The sequence below is a fragment of the Carcharhinus amblyrhynchos genome, chromosome 1 (genome assembly GCF_965287045.1).
Source record: "Carcharhinus amblyrhynchos chromosome 1, sCarAmb.v2.hapA, whole genome shotgun sequence".
Classification (NCBI taxonomy): Eukaryota; Metazoa; Chordata; class Chondrichthyes; order Carcharhiniformes; family Carcharhinidae; genus Carcharhinus; species Carcharhinus amblyrhynchos.
Window position 1 is genome coordinate 129,603,196 of NC_137324.1, and position 15,021 is coordinate 129,618,216.

Below are 15,021 nucleotides of genomic sequence, written 5' to 3' on the forward strand. Positions count from 1 at the left end.
TGGGTGACTGTGCGGTGTTTGCACGTTCTCCATGTCTGCATGGATTTCCTCTGGGTGCTCCAGCTTCCTCCCATAGTCTAAAAATATGCAGGTTAGATTGATTGGCCATGCCCAATTGCCCCTTAATGTCATGGGGATTAGCAAGATAAATATGTGTGGGGTTACAGGGATAGGGCCTGGGTGGGGTGGTTGCCAGTGCAGGCTTAATGGGCCTAATGGCCTCTTGCTGCAATATAGGGATTCAATGAACATGTGCTTCTTATACTGATATGACTGTCATAAGTATACAGCCAAAACTACAAGGAATTGAGGACAGCTGTCTCCTAATCCTTACTCATTCATTAGATTTTGAAACTGTAAAAAGTGATAACATAAAAAGATCATTGCTCATGTTGAGAGTGGTTCCAGATTATCTGAAAATATGGTTATTTGGCCAGAAATATAACCTGTTAGATGAACAAGCAAACCATGAACCTCAGTTGTATCAAGGTACCAAAGACTAAATGTGAGGTCAGATGTACCTCACCAGTCAGAGGAAGAGACATTGTGCATAGTGTTTTTCCATGATTGCATAAATCAGGAAGGTTATTAATTTCTAACAGCAATTTTATGAGAATATCTGGAAAGTGCAGTATTTGATGATCCAGACATAAGGCCAAACATCAATTATGAAGTCAACAGAACTGAATACAAAATAAAATAACATTCACTTTTCAACTTTTAAAGTGAATGTTCTTGGATGAGTTAGTGTGTTACTGGATGTATCCTAAGATTGTTTCAGCCATAACTTAAAGATTGAAAATGCCCAAAATCTGAAATAAAAATATAAAATGAGAAACACACGTTAGGCAGCATTGATAGAGAGAGAGCAGGCCATGACACCCTTCAGCAGTCTATTCTTTTAGCCTTCAGTCTGAAAGTTGTGGCATGTAACTTTGGCAATTTCCATTGGATTGCCACTCTGAATGAACGTACTTTTGCTGGGATTCTGAAGTCTCTTCACTCGGGGTGGGTGAGGAGCAGCAAAGCATGCCCTAGCAGCATTGGTGTGGAGTATTTGGGGTGTAGAGAGGTAAGTTACTCCCTCTTTTGACGGCATTAGTGGACTCAGGAGCAGACTGGATAGAGGGGGAGGGTGAAGGTACTGTGATGAGTCCCTGGCCTGGCTAGCGGGGGGGGGGGGGGGGGGGTGCGGTGAGCAGGTGTTGTATGTTTGCAGGATGAACCATCCAAAGTTGAGTCTGGGTATTTGGATAGATACTGTGGAGTAAGTAGTTTTTTTTCCCTTTTACTTTCAGAGTAACTGTCAGGGTAAAACAAGCAGAAAGTTGGTGAATAAATGAGTATCTACACCTCACCCACATTTTATTGCAGAATAAGGAAAATATGACTCATTTAGCTCAAGAGAAAACACTACTCTTCACTGTATACTAATACATGTGACAATAAATCAAATAAAATAGCTTTGGTTAAAAAATGTTAAGAGCCTGGAGCTTCCCAAGAGTGACTGCAGAATTCCCACCTTCTGATCTACTTTTGCAGCCACAGTATATAGGTCCAGTTAAGTTTCCAGTTGTAACCCTACAGGATGTTGATAGTGGAAATTCAACAATGGGAATACCATTGAATATCAAGGAGAGATAGCTAGTTTCTCTATTTTTATAGAATGGTAATGGCGTGGCACTTGTGCTGTGTGAATTTTAGTTGCCATTTATTAGTCCAAGCCTAAATGTTGTCCAGGTCTTGCAAGTGGACACAAATTGCTTCAGTATTTGAGGATTGCCAGTGGGAACACTGCAATCATCAGCAAACACCTCCATGTTTGACCTGATGGTGGAGGTTAAGAGCATTGATAAGATAGCTGGGCCTAGGGCATTACCCTGAGGAGTTTTTGCAGCGAGGTGAATAGCCTCCAACGACCACAACCATCATAATTCATGGGAGTATGACTCTACAGCAAAGAGCTTCCCTCATGATGCCCAGTGACTTCAATTTTGTTTTGGGTTTTTGATGTCTCAGTTGCTGCTGTGTCGTCATGGGCACACTCCAACTTTTGAAATCTTTTGTCAGTGTTTGGACCAAGACTGTAATGAGATCTGGAATTAGATAATTTTGATTGAAAAGGTAGTGGAGAATACTGGCAAAGAGATGGAGGGGAAGGGTGGAGGAAAGATATTAGGGAGGATGAAGAAGGATGTTCCCATCAACGAAGTGATGTTCAGTGGGTAGGTGATGTGCTCAGAGAAAAGGTTAACTCCTGTTACTAAAAAGATGCTCAGTATATAGGGAAATGGATTTCAGCTAAAGAGTGTGGTTCTAACCACTTAACTGAAGATATTGGAAATAGGCAAAGGAAGCATGTGATACAGCAATTACAGACACTATAAAGGTCCATTGGAAAGGTCCATTGCAAGTCACTCTTAAGTCTTAATTTATTTTTAGGGATTTCTTACTGGCATGGAATCAGACTAGTTACAGCACAGGTCATCCAGACTCAACATTAGCTCAGTTCTTTCTCCACAGATGCTGTCAGACGTGCTATGATTTTCCAGCATTTTGTGTTTTTGTTTGAGACCATTCTCCTGTTTGAGCCATTGTCATTCCCCTATCCGATCTGTAGAGGCTCTATCTTCTGCAGAACAAATTCCAATATCCCAACTACCTCTTCAGTCACACGTTTATCTGCTGGCTCTTCTATTTTAATAGTCATGATAGCATGTGATACTGGGAGTAATCTGGAGGTTACTACTTTTTATGGACTTCTTTACTCATTTCTTCCCTGGTTCTCTTTACTCTACAAGATATCATCCTCCTTTCTATCTTTGTCATTGATACTAAAATGGACCATGACCACTAGCTGTTAACCCCTCCCCCCAAGTCATTCAGTTCTATCAAACTGCTAGTAGTGATTCAAGAACAAAGTCCACCACCATCCGCTTGATGACAACTATGGATTCCCAATAAATGCTAGCCTTTTCAATACTGCAATCCTGAGAATGCAAAAAAATGTTTATGCAACCACGATTATAAAGGATATAATTTTCAATACAATTTTAACTTAAATGTTGCTTACAATCTTAATTGAATTGCTCTATGACTCTATAAGTCATTTTAACAATGTAGCTGTAACAGTAGGGTAGAGGCCTGAACCTCTCTGATCAGTGCTTATCCTTTGACCCCTATGAAAACTTTGCCACCATCTACAGAACTCAAATCAGCACTGTGACCATTTGCTTGGATTTATGCAGCGGAGTCAACATTCACGAAGCTGGAGATGTAGATAAGTCAGCTTTGTTGGTGCATTCACGATTAAACTCAACATCCAGCTTGTCCAAAAAGGCCACATACTACTTACAAGATGTATTTCAACAATCCATCAAGTTTATTTCAATGGGACGACTACCGTTGAGAAAAACATCATGGAAACAACATCAACCTCGCAAAAAGTTCTCAAATTCGACGCATTTTGCTTCATTGTTGTCCAACAGCTTTTAGAATGAGGACTGCATCAGTTCAAGGTTAGCCTATATCACCCTGGCAGAACAATTCGGGATGTAAAAAATAATTTCAAGATTAAAATAATGTCAAAATCAAAGTCCAACTGAAACCTCTAAACAGAGCTTTCGAACATTGTTTCTTACCACATGAAATAATGAAACTACAGAACAGGGAAAACACTATTATTCAGACGCACTCTAATTAAGCTTTCTACACACCAAATCAAAGGGGCTCTTTCCTCCAGGCAGGATGAAAAATGTGAATTGCAGCCACTGATATCGAGAGCTTTTGATAGTGAGATAACCTTTCCAGGGGTAGAGGATGTGTTACCACAAGAGGCACATTGAAAATAATTGTCAAATTCAAGAGGAAATCAGGATTTTTATTTACACACAGCGAGGTGCTACGATCTGGAATGTACAGACTTACGGGGTGATGCAAGTACGTCAAATAGTAATTTTCAAAAAGGAATTGAATATATACTTAAAAGGAAAGTATTTGCAAGGCTATGGGGAAAGATGAGTAAAAGGGAGTAGAAATAGATAGATATGATGAACAGAATGGGATTTTCCTGTCCTGATTGATTCTGGGCAACGATTAGCTTTTCCCTTGTAAACTGGGAGTTGAATTCATCAGAAGCGATACAAGTCCAACTTTGTGCTTCGCTCTTTAACCAGCTGGGATTCGTCACATGTTCCAGGCACTAATTAATAGCAAGGACAGCCAGCGAAAACAAGAAATCGAACAGATCACAATAAGATGTGGTGTCAGTTTCGGTACCCAATACAATCAGTCTTAAAATCTAGTGTCCGAGCAGACTTGGAGTTTCAGGAACAAAACTTGTAATCATGATGCATTGGGACTTGTCGAAGACGCAAGACGCAAATTGTAGACTTGGTTGAAGTTTCCACCGTAGCCCAATCGCCTGGGATTTTGACACATGAATTCTGCACCACGGTCAACTTTGGCACGTTGTATTAACAGAAACGTGAACATCATGTAGATGCTTATGCGAAGATTTGATTCATCGTGCAGAATATTATTCTATTTATTTTAGTTATATCAAAAGCACCGAAGAAAGAAAGAATGATAAAACTTTGTCTTTATCGGAAAAAATGCCTCAGAATATTAATTCAAACTCTGTTATTTGGAGGAATTTGTCAGGTTGCCCTACCATACAGACTGAATTTGTCGATAGAGGAGGGACAACCACCGGACACTATAGTGGGGGATATTAGCGCGGTTTTATCCGATGGGACACCAGCCAGTGGTTTTTTCATTTCGGAAAGCGAAGAATCGGTTGTTTTCCGTGATCTGAGAATCAGTGTGGACACCGGAATTATAAAAACAGCCAAAGTCCTGGACCGAGAGACGACAGATCGCTACGAGTTTGTGGCCGTAACTTTTATGGGGCAGGTGGTGAAGGTGGAGATCCTGGTCAAGGATGTCAATGACCACACACCGGTTTTCCCCAGGGAGAAAGTCCAGCTCAATATCTCGGAAACGACCCCGACTGGGACAAAATTTCAACTGGACGAAGCTTGGGACCCTGACACGGGCAAGTTTAGCACCCAAGGCTACGCGATCACACAAGGAAACCCGGGGATCTTTCAACTTCAGTCCGAAAATGGGGTCCACAGTCTCCGCCTGGACCTGGTTCTGAACGGCCCCCTGGACCGGGAGATCAGGGACTTTTATTCGCTCACCGTCCAGGCTTTCGACGGTGACACTCCTCCCAGGACGGGGAGGATGCAGCTGGACATTAAGGTGCTGGATGAGAATGACAACCCTCCCCGCTTTAACCAGACTGAGTATGAGGCCTGGATTTGGGAAAACGCGGCTCCGGGTACCCGGGTCTGTCAGCTGCAGGCCAGCGACCCGGACCAGGGCAGCAACGGCTTCATCACCTACGAGATCGACCGGAGGCAAAGCGACCCGAGCGACCACTTCGCCATCGAGAGCCGGAGCGGTGAGGTCTGGCTGCAGAAGCAGCTGGACCGGGAGAGTCAGCCCTGGCACCAACTGGTTATCCGAGCCCGGGACCACGGCTCCCCGGCCCAGCTGGGCAGCGCCTTCCTGTCGGTGCGGCTGCTCGATGTCAACGACAACGAGCCGTCCGTCAGCGTGCTCTTCCTGAGCCCAAGCGGCCAGGCCGAGGTGTCGGAGGGAGCGGCCCCGGGCCAGCTGGTGGCCAGGGTGTCGGTGTGGGACCCAGACCTGGGCCCGGCCGGGGAGCTGAGGCTCTGGCTGCAGGAGGAGACCGGCGAGCAGGGCGGCAGCTTCCAGCTGCTGGAGTCGCCGCTCCGCTCCATCTACCTGCTCCGTGTGAGCGGCCGCCTGGACCGCGAGCGGCGCCCCGCCCACCGCCTCACCCTGCGCGCCGCTGACTCAGGCGCGCCGCCGCGGCGCACTCAGCTAGCGCTCGAACTGCGCGTCACCGACATCAACGACAATGCGCCCGCCTTTCAGCGCCGCGTGTACACAGCGCGCGTCCCCGAGGGGCCGCCTCCCGCCGGCGGAGCCGCGCTGCTGCGGGTGCGCGCCCAGGACCCGGATGCCGGCGCCAACGGCACGGTCAGGTACGCCATCTTGGAGCACGAGGCGGTGCCGGGAGTTGAGATCGATCCGCTGAGCGGCTTCATTAGCATCACCACTGCCACCGCCGTCTCCTCATGGCTGGACCGGGAGAGCCACCAGGTCATCCGCCTGCTGGTGGTGGCCCGGGACCTGGGCCAGCCGTCCCTCTCCTCCACCGCCACCGTCCTGCTGCACGTCGAGGATGTGAACGACAACAAGCCGGTCTTCGAGCGACAGCTGTACAGGGCGACCGTGCGGGAGCACTCGGAGCCCGGGACCTGCTTCTTGCAGGTGGGTGTATTGCACTGGGTAAGGTTATATTGGGAGTGTCGCATTTTGTGTTTTTCCAAAGGCAAAGTGCTGCCCGGTCTACTGAACAAAAAAATCAGCTGTAAACCAACAACTGATTTACTTCAGAATATTGACAACAGGTTTTACGTATTTCTTACCACTGCTCATTGCTTCAAAATAATAAAGTAGACGAACTCTCCCCTTGACATGCACCTGTTTCGTTTTAGGAGTCAAAATAGTTGATTGGCTGGTTAGAGTGTGAGACTTATTTGTCTGTTGCTGTCCTAGACATGTTCCTCCTGAAGTCTTTTTTTTCCACAGAGGGAAAGCAAAAGAGGGCAATGCCAACAGTTTTCCCTTTGCCCATCATAATTTAAATTAACCTCAAAATCTCTTCCATGTCAAATAGGCGAAAAAAACATGCTGGCTGACACCACTATCACTTCGCTTAAGTGTGATTCTATGCATTGGGCAACCGTACTTGCCAGCACAGGGAGAGTGACATTAAACTGTTCTGGGCAGCCTCGTGGCTGAACAGCGTGCCACTGCTCCATTTTGCCAAAAGACAGTAGCTGATTGCTGTTTACTAATTTTGCCATGTACTGTACCTGTCAATTCACCTGTTTAGCTTGTGATTTTTAATTAATATTTAAATATGCAATCACATTAACTGACTGCCTGGAGAAATTGGTTGGTAGAAGATTGACTAAGAAGAAGCAAGTGGCTACAGATGGGTTAGTGGGAAAGACTGATGGGTAGGAGTGCTGTGCAGCATGATTGGGCCTGACAGTTGAAATAGCCGTGCTCAATTTATACTCTATTTTCTTGGTTCTCCATCACTGCAGGATTCTAGACTCTGCTTTGCTTATAAATGCTAGATTTCAGCAATCACTCCAAAACTGTCAGGGCTCTGTTCCTAAACCTACTTGATGTAGATATGCTGGCGTTGGACTGGGGTAAACACAGTAAAAAGTCTGACAACACCAGGTTTAAGTCCAACTGATTTATTTGATAGTAAACTCACTAGCTTTCGAGGTTTCACAGGTTAAAAAGATATGTATTGTCTCCAGACAGTACAGTAAGTGAGGTTTTGCAAACCCAGGCAAGTCACGGGGTTACAGATAGTGCGACATGAACCCAAGATCCCTGTTGAGACCGTCCTCGTGTGCAGAACTTGGCTATCAGTCTCTGCTCAGCGACTGTGCGCTGTCGTGAAGGCCGCCTTGGAGAATGCTTACCCGAAGGTCAGACGCCAAATGCCTGTGCCCACTGAAGTGTTGGTAACCTGTGATCAGTGCTCCTTCCACTCATGTTGTCGGCCACTTTAGGACTTGAACGGCAGGTTAGGTGTAAAGATTTGCATTCTAATCAGTAATCTGTAAACTGTCTGTGCTTGATATGCTCTGTCTGAGGCCAGAACTCTCCATTCACCTGACGAAGAGGGAAACTTTGAAAGCTAGTGAGTTTACTATCAAATAAATTGGTTGGACTTAGACCTGGTGTTGTCAGACTTTTTACTGTGCCTAAACCTACTTACCAGTCCTACTGGATTATATTGGAATTCTTCTCAAGTGCTGATAAGTTCTCAATCAATTTTCCCAGTACTCCCTGATGCTACAACTATCCCCAATGTCCCCACATCCTGAGATCTTTATTTTTAATGTTTTCAAGTCCCAGGACTTTTCAAGTGATCTCAGTCCCTGCCAAGTATTCACGTTTTCTTTCTGTGGTGCTCCCAAAGTTGCCACACTTGAAACATCACCATGTACCAAAATAGTGGAATATCCTAAGATCACCTTGTACTGTCAGACCGTGAGTCTACTTCCTAGAGGTTCTAGGCTTCTGATCTGTACCCAATGCTGATTTTGATCCCAGTAATTCCAGTTAGCATCACGTTTGTGTTCTTAAAATACCCACTGTTTACCTTGAGCAAATGGGAGATCTGCTAGTTTACATTAAACTGATTGTCTACTCAAGCTTGGGACCATTTCTGAATAATATTCAAAATTAATGTTGGTAGGAGCCCACATCTCTTTAGAGGAATTGCAAGAACTTAATATGAGAAATCTGAAATTTAAAAAAAGGAGGAAATTCTGGAAGTAATTAGCAGGAGAAAGAAAATAAAAATATTTTAAACTTTCCTGGCCATTTTTTATTATGCTTCATAATATTGTAGAATATCTAATATAAAGGAATCTCGTACAATATTATGCTTACAAGACTTAGGGTTAAGATGCGCTAATTATTGTCTTGGCTTCTGTAGCATGACAGCTGTATTTAGACTGAAAAAACAATTATTGTCTCTGAACAAAAGCAGTCAGTGTTATTTGGTGTTCAGCCAGTGTTAATGACCTGTTTTCTATTGAGTATGTGCTTTAAATAATATGTATTTCAGTATAGTTCCATTTCTCTCTCTCTTCCCCTTCATTTCTGATCTTTCATTCTCTGCCTGGTACTACCATTAGATGTTTGCAGTGTACTGTTAAGTGACACAATGAATAAATGTCTTCAATACCATTAGGATGCCAGTAGTAAACAGAGTTCAGATCATGATAACCATTCAAGTTCTGATCTGGAAGAAAAACCTTGAGTGAATGTTTACTACACATTTGCTTTGGATTTACCTCCTTGTGTCTTGATGCACTATAGTTTCAGATTTATGAATCGGGACAAGACAGAACCAGCAAAATATTGCCAAATATTTTTAAAAAACTAAATACAAAATCTAGCTCCTAAATATTTTGTCCTAAGCATACTATGAGGAAAAAAATGTGAGAAATGTAAATGCAAAGCTTTGTCTGCTTATTGAAAACATGTTAGTCCTTGATCTGTTGATGTACTGGTTTTTATTATGAAGTTATTGTAAACATGCATTGTTTTTCAGAAAGTTTGTGGAGCATTTGGTGAACATTTCCTGAAGTATTTATAAACTTGCTGAAATTGGATATTAAATGAGAGGAAGAAATTGTTGATGTTGGCTCAGTGGAAACATTAAGCTACATCATGCATTAAACATTTGTTAAATTTTATTTTTTATCTCACGCTGAGCTGAGCCTTTAGGTTGTGAGAAAACACTAGTTTATCTGTTGGTATTTTGTTATAAATCTCCAGATGTTGTCTCAATTTTTTAAGACTGCTATGTTTATTATAATTATCTTAAATGAGTAAATAATAAGGATCAGCCTGCATATTATTTTAAACAAAGATGTTGTGTTATATCGAATATATATATATGTTTTGCATCTGGGGTGCCCATAGGTCTGAATGGATTGTTAATATGGCTTTATCCTATAGGAACATGGTTAGCAGTAAGCTCATCCATGGGGAATAGACACTCTTCTCTACAGCTACAGTCAATGTTTTGAAAGTTACATAATGCAGACCAGGATTAAAGACATCTTGCAGTTCGAAAAGAAAAAAGTGGAGGGGGAAGATCGCTTGCTGTAGTTCTCATGGAAACAAACAACAGAGGTAGAACTGGAAATGGTGTTTGGTTGAGAGGATTTGAGGAGTTAGGGTCCCAATTAAAAATCTTAACCTTTTGGTTTTGAGCTACTTGTCAGCTGGAATATCGATAAACAAATCAGATTAAATGTGTCGCTGAAGGAGTACATAAGAACATAAGAAATAGGAGCAGGATTAGGCCATTTAGCCCTTCGAGCCTGCCCCGCCATTCAATAAGATCATGGCTGATCTGTCTTGGCTCAGTTCCACTTTCCCGCCCTCTCCCCATAACCCTTAATCCCCTCTCTTATCAAAAACCCATCAACCCGCGTCTTAAAAATATTTAGCGAGGCAGCCTCCACCACTTCAACGGGCAGAGAATTCCAGAGATTCACCACCCTTTGAGTGAAGAAGTTCCTCCTCAACTCTGTTCTAAACCGCCCACACCCGGCAAATTATTCACGTCCTCCTCCGTGAAGACAGAAACAAAAAAGTTATTCAATACCTTAGCCATATCCCCATCCCCTACCACTAGGTCCCCTTTCTCATCCTCTAAAGGACCAACATTCACCCTAGCCAGCCTCTTCCTTTTTATATATTTATAAAAACTCTTGCTATCCTTTTTTATATTAAGCGCTAGCCCAGCTTCATAGTTTCTCCTACCCTTCTTTATCAACTTCTTTGTCAATCTTTGTTGACATTTAAACCTCTCCCAATCCTCTTCTCGCCCACTACTCTTAGCTACTCTAAATTCCTCCGCTTTTAGTTTAACACTTTCCTTCACCTCCTTCGTTATCCACGGCTTATTACCTCTTCTCCTACTGTCCTTTTTGACCATCGGAATAAATTTCCGCTGAGCACCAAGAAAGATCTCCTTAAAGATCCTCCACTGCTCCTCAACAGACCCTCCCTCCAACGCGCTCCCCCAATCCATGGGAGGCCGAGGTTTTGCTTCATGGGCCATAGACATCAGTAGTGGAGGAAGTGGTTTGTTTGGGAAGGACTGCACTAGTGTCCTCATGGGTTGAATAACCAGAACTGAAGATATAGCTTTAAACTAAATGTCGGGAGGAGAGGTGATAGTGAGAGGATTCAGGAAAGGGTAAATTCAAATGCAGTAAGTCTTTAGAGCAGAGTACTGTTTTAGATTTGATTTGATTTTATTATTGTCACATGTATTGGCATACAGTGCAGAGTATTGTTTCTTGTGCATACAAACAAAATATACTGTTCATATAAAAGGGAAGGAGAAAGTGCAGAATGTAGTATCACAGTTATAGTAGGGTGTAGAGAAAGATCAACTTAATGCAAAGTAGGTCCATTCAAAAGTCTGATGGTAGCAGGGAGGAAGCTGTTTGTGAGTCAGTTGGTACGTGTCCTCAGACTTTTGTAGCTTTTTCCCAATGGAAGAAGGTGGAAGAGAGTATGTCCAAGGTATGTAGAGTTCTTAATTACACTGGCTGCTATTCCGAGGCAGCAGGAAGTGTAGACCATGTCAATGGGTGGGAAGCTGGATTGAATGATGGGCTGGGTTTTGTTCATGGCCGTTTGTAAACCTAAGCAGAGTTGGTCACAAAAAGGACAGTGAAAGTAATAAAATGTTACTAGTAACTAAGATGATGTCAGGGAAAATTAGAAAAAGATGAAGGCTGAAGTCACTGCGTCTGTATGTGCAAAGCATTTGCAATAAATTAGATGAATTAATAGCACAGAAAAATTAATTAGTTTGATCTAATAGCCATTACAAGCTGTTGTTGCAAAGTGACTAAGCAAGAGAACTAAATATTCTAGGATAATTAACTTCCTTTGATCAATATTGCTCCTTGCTTCACGAGCTCCTTTTTTTTCTTACCTTCCTTATCTTCCCTAGATTCTTCATAAGCGGTAATATTAAAAATACTTAGGAATTTGGGCCAGTAAAATTCAAAAATGTGGGGAAGTATTAAAGCTGTGTGTGAACTAGTGAATTCAGCTTGATAGATGAATAATATTTTTGGAATTAAGAATACACAGATTCTTTTCAAGCATTCCACATATTTCATGTGTAATTGTACATAGTATCAGAGATCTGGATCAAAGAGTTTGTCACTATCATGGTTGCATGTGACAATCTATGTCTACGGATAGCCAACCGCATTATGCACTTGTAATCTAAGCCCATTTTAGACTGTGTCACGTTTGTCCCTTCCTATTTCTGAATACCTTTTACTCTAATGGCGTTTGTGTCTCCCACTCTTCTGGGCATCTTCTTTTTCCAGTCTAATGTTTCATCCAGGTGCCCATCCCCTTGTCAAGTTAATGTAACCATTCACACAGCTTTAGTTAATCTCCCTATTATGTGGTCAAGGGGTGAATTAGAAACCATTTTTTGTGCACACAGTGTGGATTTCAGGTGTTATTTATTTGCTAAGCCTGGATAAATCACTCCAGTAGGAATGGTTAGAAATTTGGGCCAGTAATATTCAGTGATGTAGTGTTAAAGCTTTGTGTAAACAAGTGAGTTTATTTTGTTATATAATGGATATGAATCCAGCATCCCTCCAGGTGCCGGTTCCCTGGGACATCCCTGCCTCTGCCTGCTGTGCTGCTAGTTGCTCACCAGTGAGTGACCCAGAAGGCTGCCTAATTTCTGGACCTACCAAGTGTTAGTATATGTGCTGGTGCCAGATGTAGGTCCCCTGCAGTCGTTATGGAACAAGTGCTGCAGGCTGTTGGGGAGCCATTTGTATGAAGCTCTCCAGTGCCTGGAGCAATTAAGTCATTGCGCTGTAGATGAATTAGTGAACGTGCCGCTGGAATAGCTTGAAACTTGTGGGAATAGAAATTAAAACTAAGATTCAGCCCCAAAACACACTGGTGGCGTTGGTGCAAAACACGTTTTTTCGCACCGCGCTAACACTGCCAGTTTTGGGTAAGATTTCACCCAAAGAATGCACACAATGAACTTATGGTGGATATATGAATTAAAATAGACTGAATAGCAGCCCTCCTTATTTGCCTTTGATCTTGTGAATTTAAATATATCGTGTCAGTTTAGTATATGTGCTCTAACAGGTGTATGCAAGAATTTTACCAAACTAAACCTTTTGTCATTCTACAGGTAAAATCAGAATCTAAGGCCACTAAATGGCTAGACTGGCTGCAGCAGCATGAAATGGATAAATATACGTTTGAGTAGTTTAAAAACAGCTGAACAGAAACTATTCAAATTCATATGAATTCTTTCACTAGTTTAAACCTAGCTAAAATAAAGGCATCTGGACTGCAAATATCATTACCTACCTTGCACTAAGGTAGCTAGATTTCTAATGTGTAAATTACCATCAATTTCAATAATTCTAATTGTGTACCATCTAGAATGATCATACTTGTGAGAAATAACAACTAATTTTCAATACTGCTAACAATCACAATGCTTGAAGTAATGACATAATTTGAGCAGAAACATGAGAAAGGAATGTAGAAACGAGAGTGCCTTTACAAAATTATGCTCCCAGTGATTTAGGACTTTGGTGACATTGCTTCCATGATATTCTGTTCGTTAATTGGACAGTTATGGGAAATGCACCCACAGACTACTGATATACACTTCCAATGAACAAGTTGTCCATTTGCACTGCGACAGAAGGATGGAATGGAAAAGCTCTGAGCATTTGCTCTCAGACAGATGTAGGTAGTGTGATTTCTTGCTGATAGTTTTTATTTACTGAAAAGAGGTGATTGTCTTTTGCATTTACTTAATTTGTGCACTGGTCATGTAAAGTAGGACTAATATGTGAAGTTCTGTTCAGGTATTTTGCTGCCGAATTGTGTACCACTGTTTGTGTTACTAATGGGAGAGTGGCATGTTTGTAATGCAATCTGAAAGCTTATATCAATTTAAGTGAATGAGACAGAATGGGCTCCAATACAGTATCATTTTCCCTGTCCGATTTTCCTCCATTTCTGCACCTATATAATCCTTTATGAAGGAAACTTGCCAAGTACCTCAGTTAAACATGTGAAGTCTATACCTGTTATCTTCAGTCTCTGTCACAAACTCCATTCCCTAGCTACTCATTCTTTTGCCTTGCCTAGACCTGTCAGATACTGAACCAGTTGTTGTGTTCTTTTCAATCCAAAGTTAAGCTTTTGATGCTGTGTCCTGTCCTCACCAAGACTACCTACTTTCACCTCCCTTAAATCACTGTTCTATCCCTGCCTCAGCCCATCAGCTGTCGAAACTCTTCTGTTACCACATGCCTTAACCACTCAACCATTCCAATGTTCTCCTGACCTGTCTACCAACTTCCATTGTGTATTAACTGGAGCTCATCCAACACTCTTCTGCACTAGCATCTTTTTGTACAGTGTCCACCTGCCATCCTTACACTCACTGTTCTATCTTGGCTGCCCAGCCTTTGAATGTGTCCGCTCTAAACTCTTTAATCAGATCTCCCATGGCCTCATACTTCCTCCAGCTGTTCAAGAACTATGAAACACCCCAATTACAGCCTCCAAAGTCGGAGGTGTGGTAGATAGTGAGGAAGGGTGTCTTAGTTTACAGGGGGACTTGGACAAGTTGCAGAGCTGGGCCGAGAGGTGGCGGATGGAGTTTAATGTGGAAAAGTGTGAGTTAATTCACTTTGGCAGGAATAACAGATGTGTAGAGTATAGGGCTAACGGTAGGACTCTGAATAGTGTGGATGAACAGAGGGATCTAGGTGTATGTGTACATAGATCCCTGAACGTTGGGAATCAAGTAGATAGGGTTGTTAGGAAGGCATACGGTGTCTTGGCATTTATTGGTAGGGGGATTGAATTTAGGAGCCGCAGTGTCATGTTGCAACTGTACAAGACTCTGGTGCGGCCGCACTTGGAGTATTGTGTGCAGTTCTGGTCCCCACATTATAGGAAGGATGTGGAGGCTTTGGAGAGGGTGCAGAGGAGGTTTACCAGGATGTTGCCTGGTATGGAGGGGAGGTCCTATGAGGAGAGACTGAAGGATTTGAGGTTGTTTTCATTAGAAAGAAGGCGGCTAAGAGGGGACCTTATTGAAACATATAAGATGATTAGAGGTTTAGATAGGGTGGACAGTGATAGCCTTTTTCGTTGGATGGAGAAAGCTAGCACGAGGGGGCATGGCTTTAAATTAAGGGGTGGTAGTTATAGGACGGATGTCAGGGGTAGGTTCTTTACCCAGAGGGTGGTGAGGGATTGGAATGCCCTGCC

General features: G+C 42.7%; 2 protein-coding genes across 2 annotated transcripts in view; both read left to right on the plus strand.

Moving 5' to 3' along the window:
* Window positions 1-1,227: 1,227 nt before the first annotated feature.
* On the plus strand, window positions 1,228-12,988 carry LOC145341067 (protocadherin-16-like). The gene is made up of 2 exons (XM_080185901.1): window positions 1,228-6,366; window positions 12,911-12,988. The coding sequence occupies exons 1-2, from the start codon at window positions 4,585-4,587 to the stop codon at window positions 12,986-12,988; spliced, it is 1,860 nt and encodes a 619-aa protein (XP_080042027.1). The 5' UTR covers window positions 1,228-4,584.
* Window positions 12,989-13,404: 416 nt separating this feature from the next.
* Window positions 13,405-15,021, plus strand: part of dchs2 (dachsous cadherin-related 2) — a 94,839-nt gene continuing 93,222 nt past the window's right edge. Inside the window, exon 1 of the mRNA XM_080186033.1 lies at window positions 13,405-13,479. Coding sequence (XP_080042159.1) covers window positions 13,405-13,479 — 75 coding nt within the window. The remainder of the gene's footprint in view (window positions 13,480-15,021) is intronic.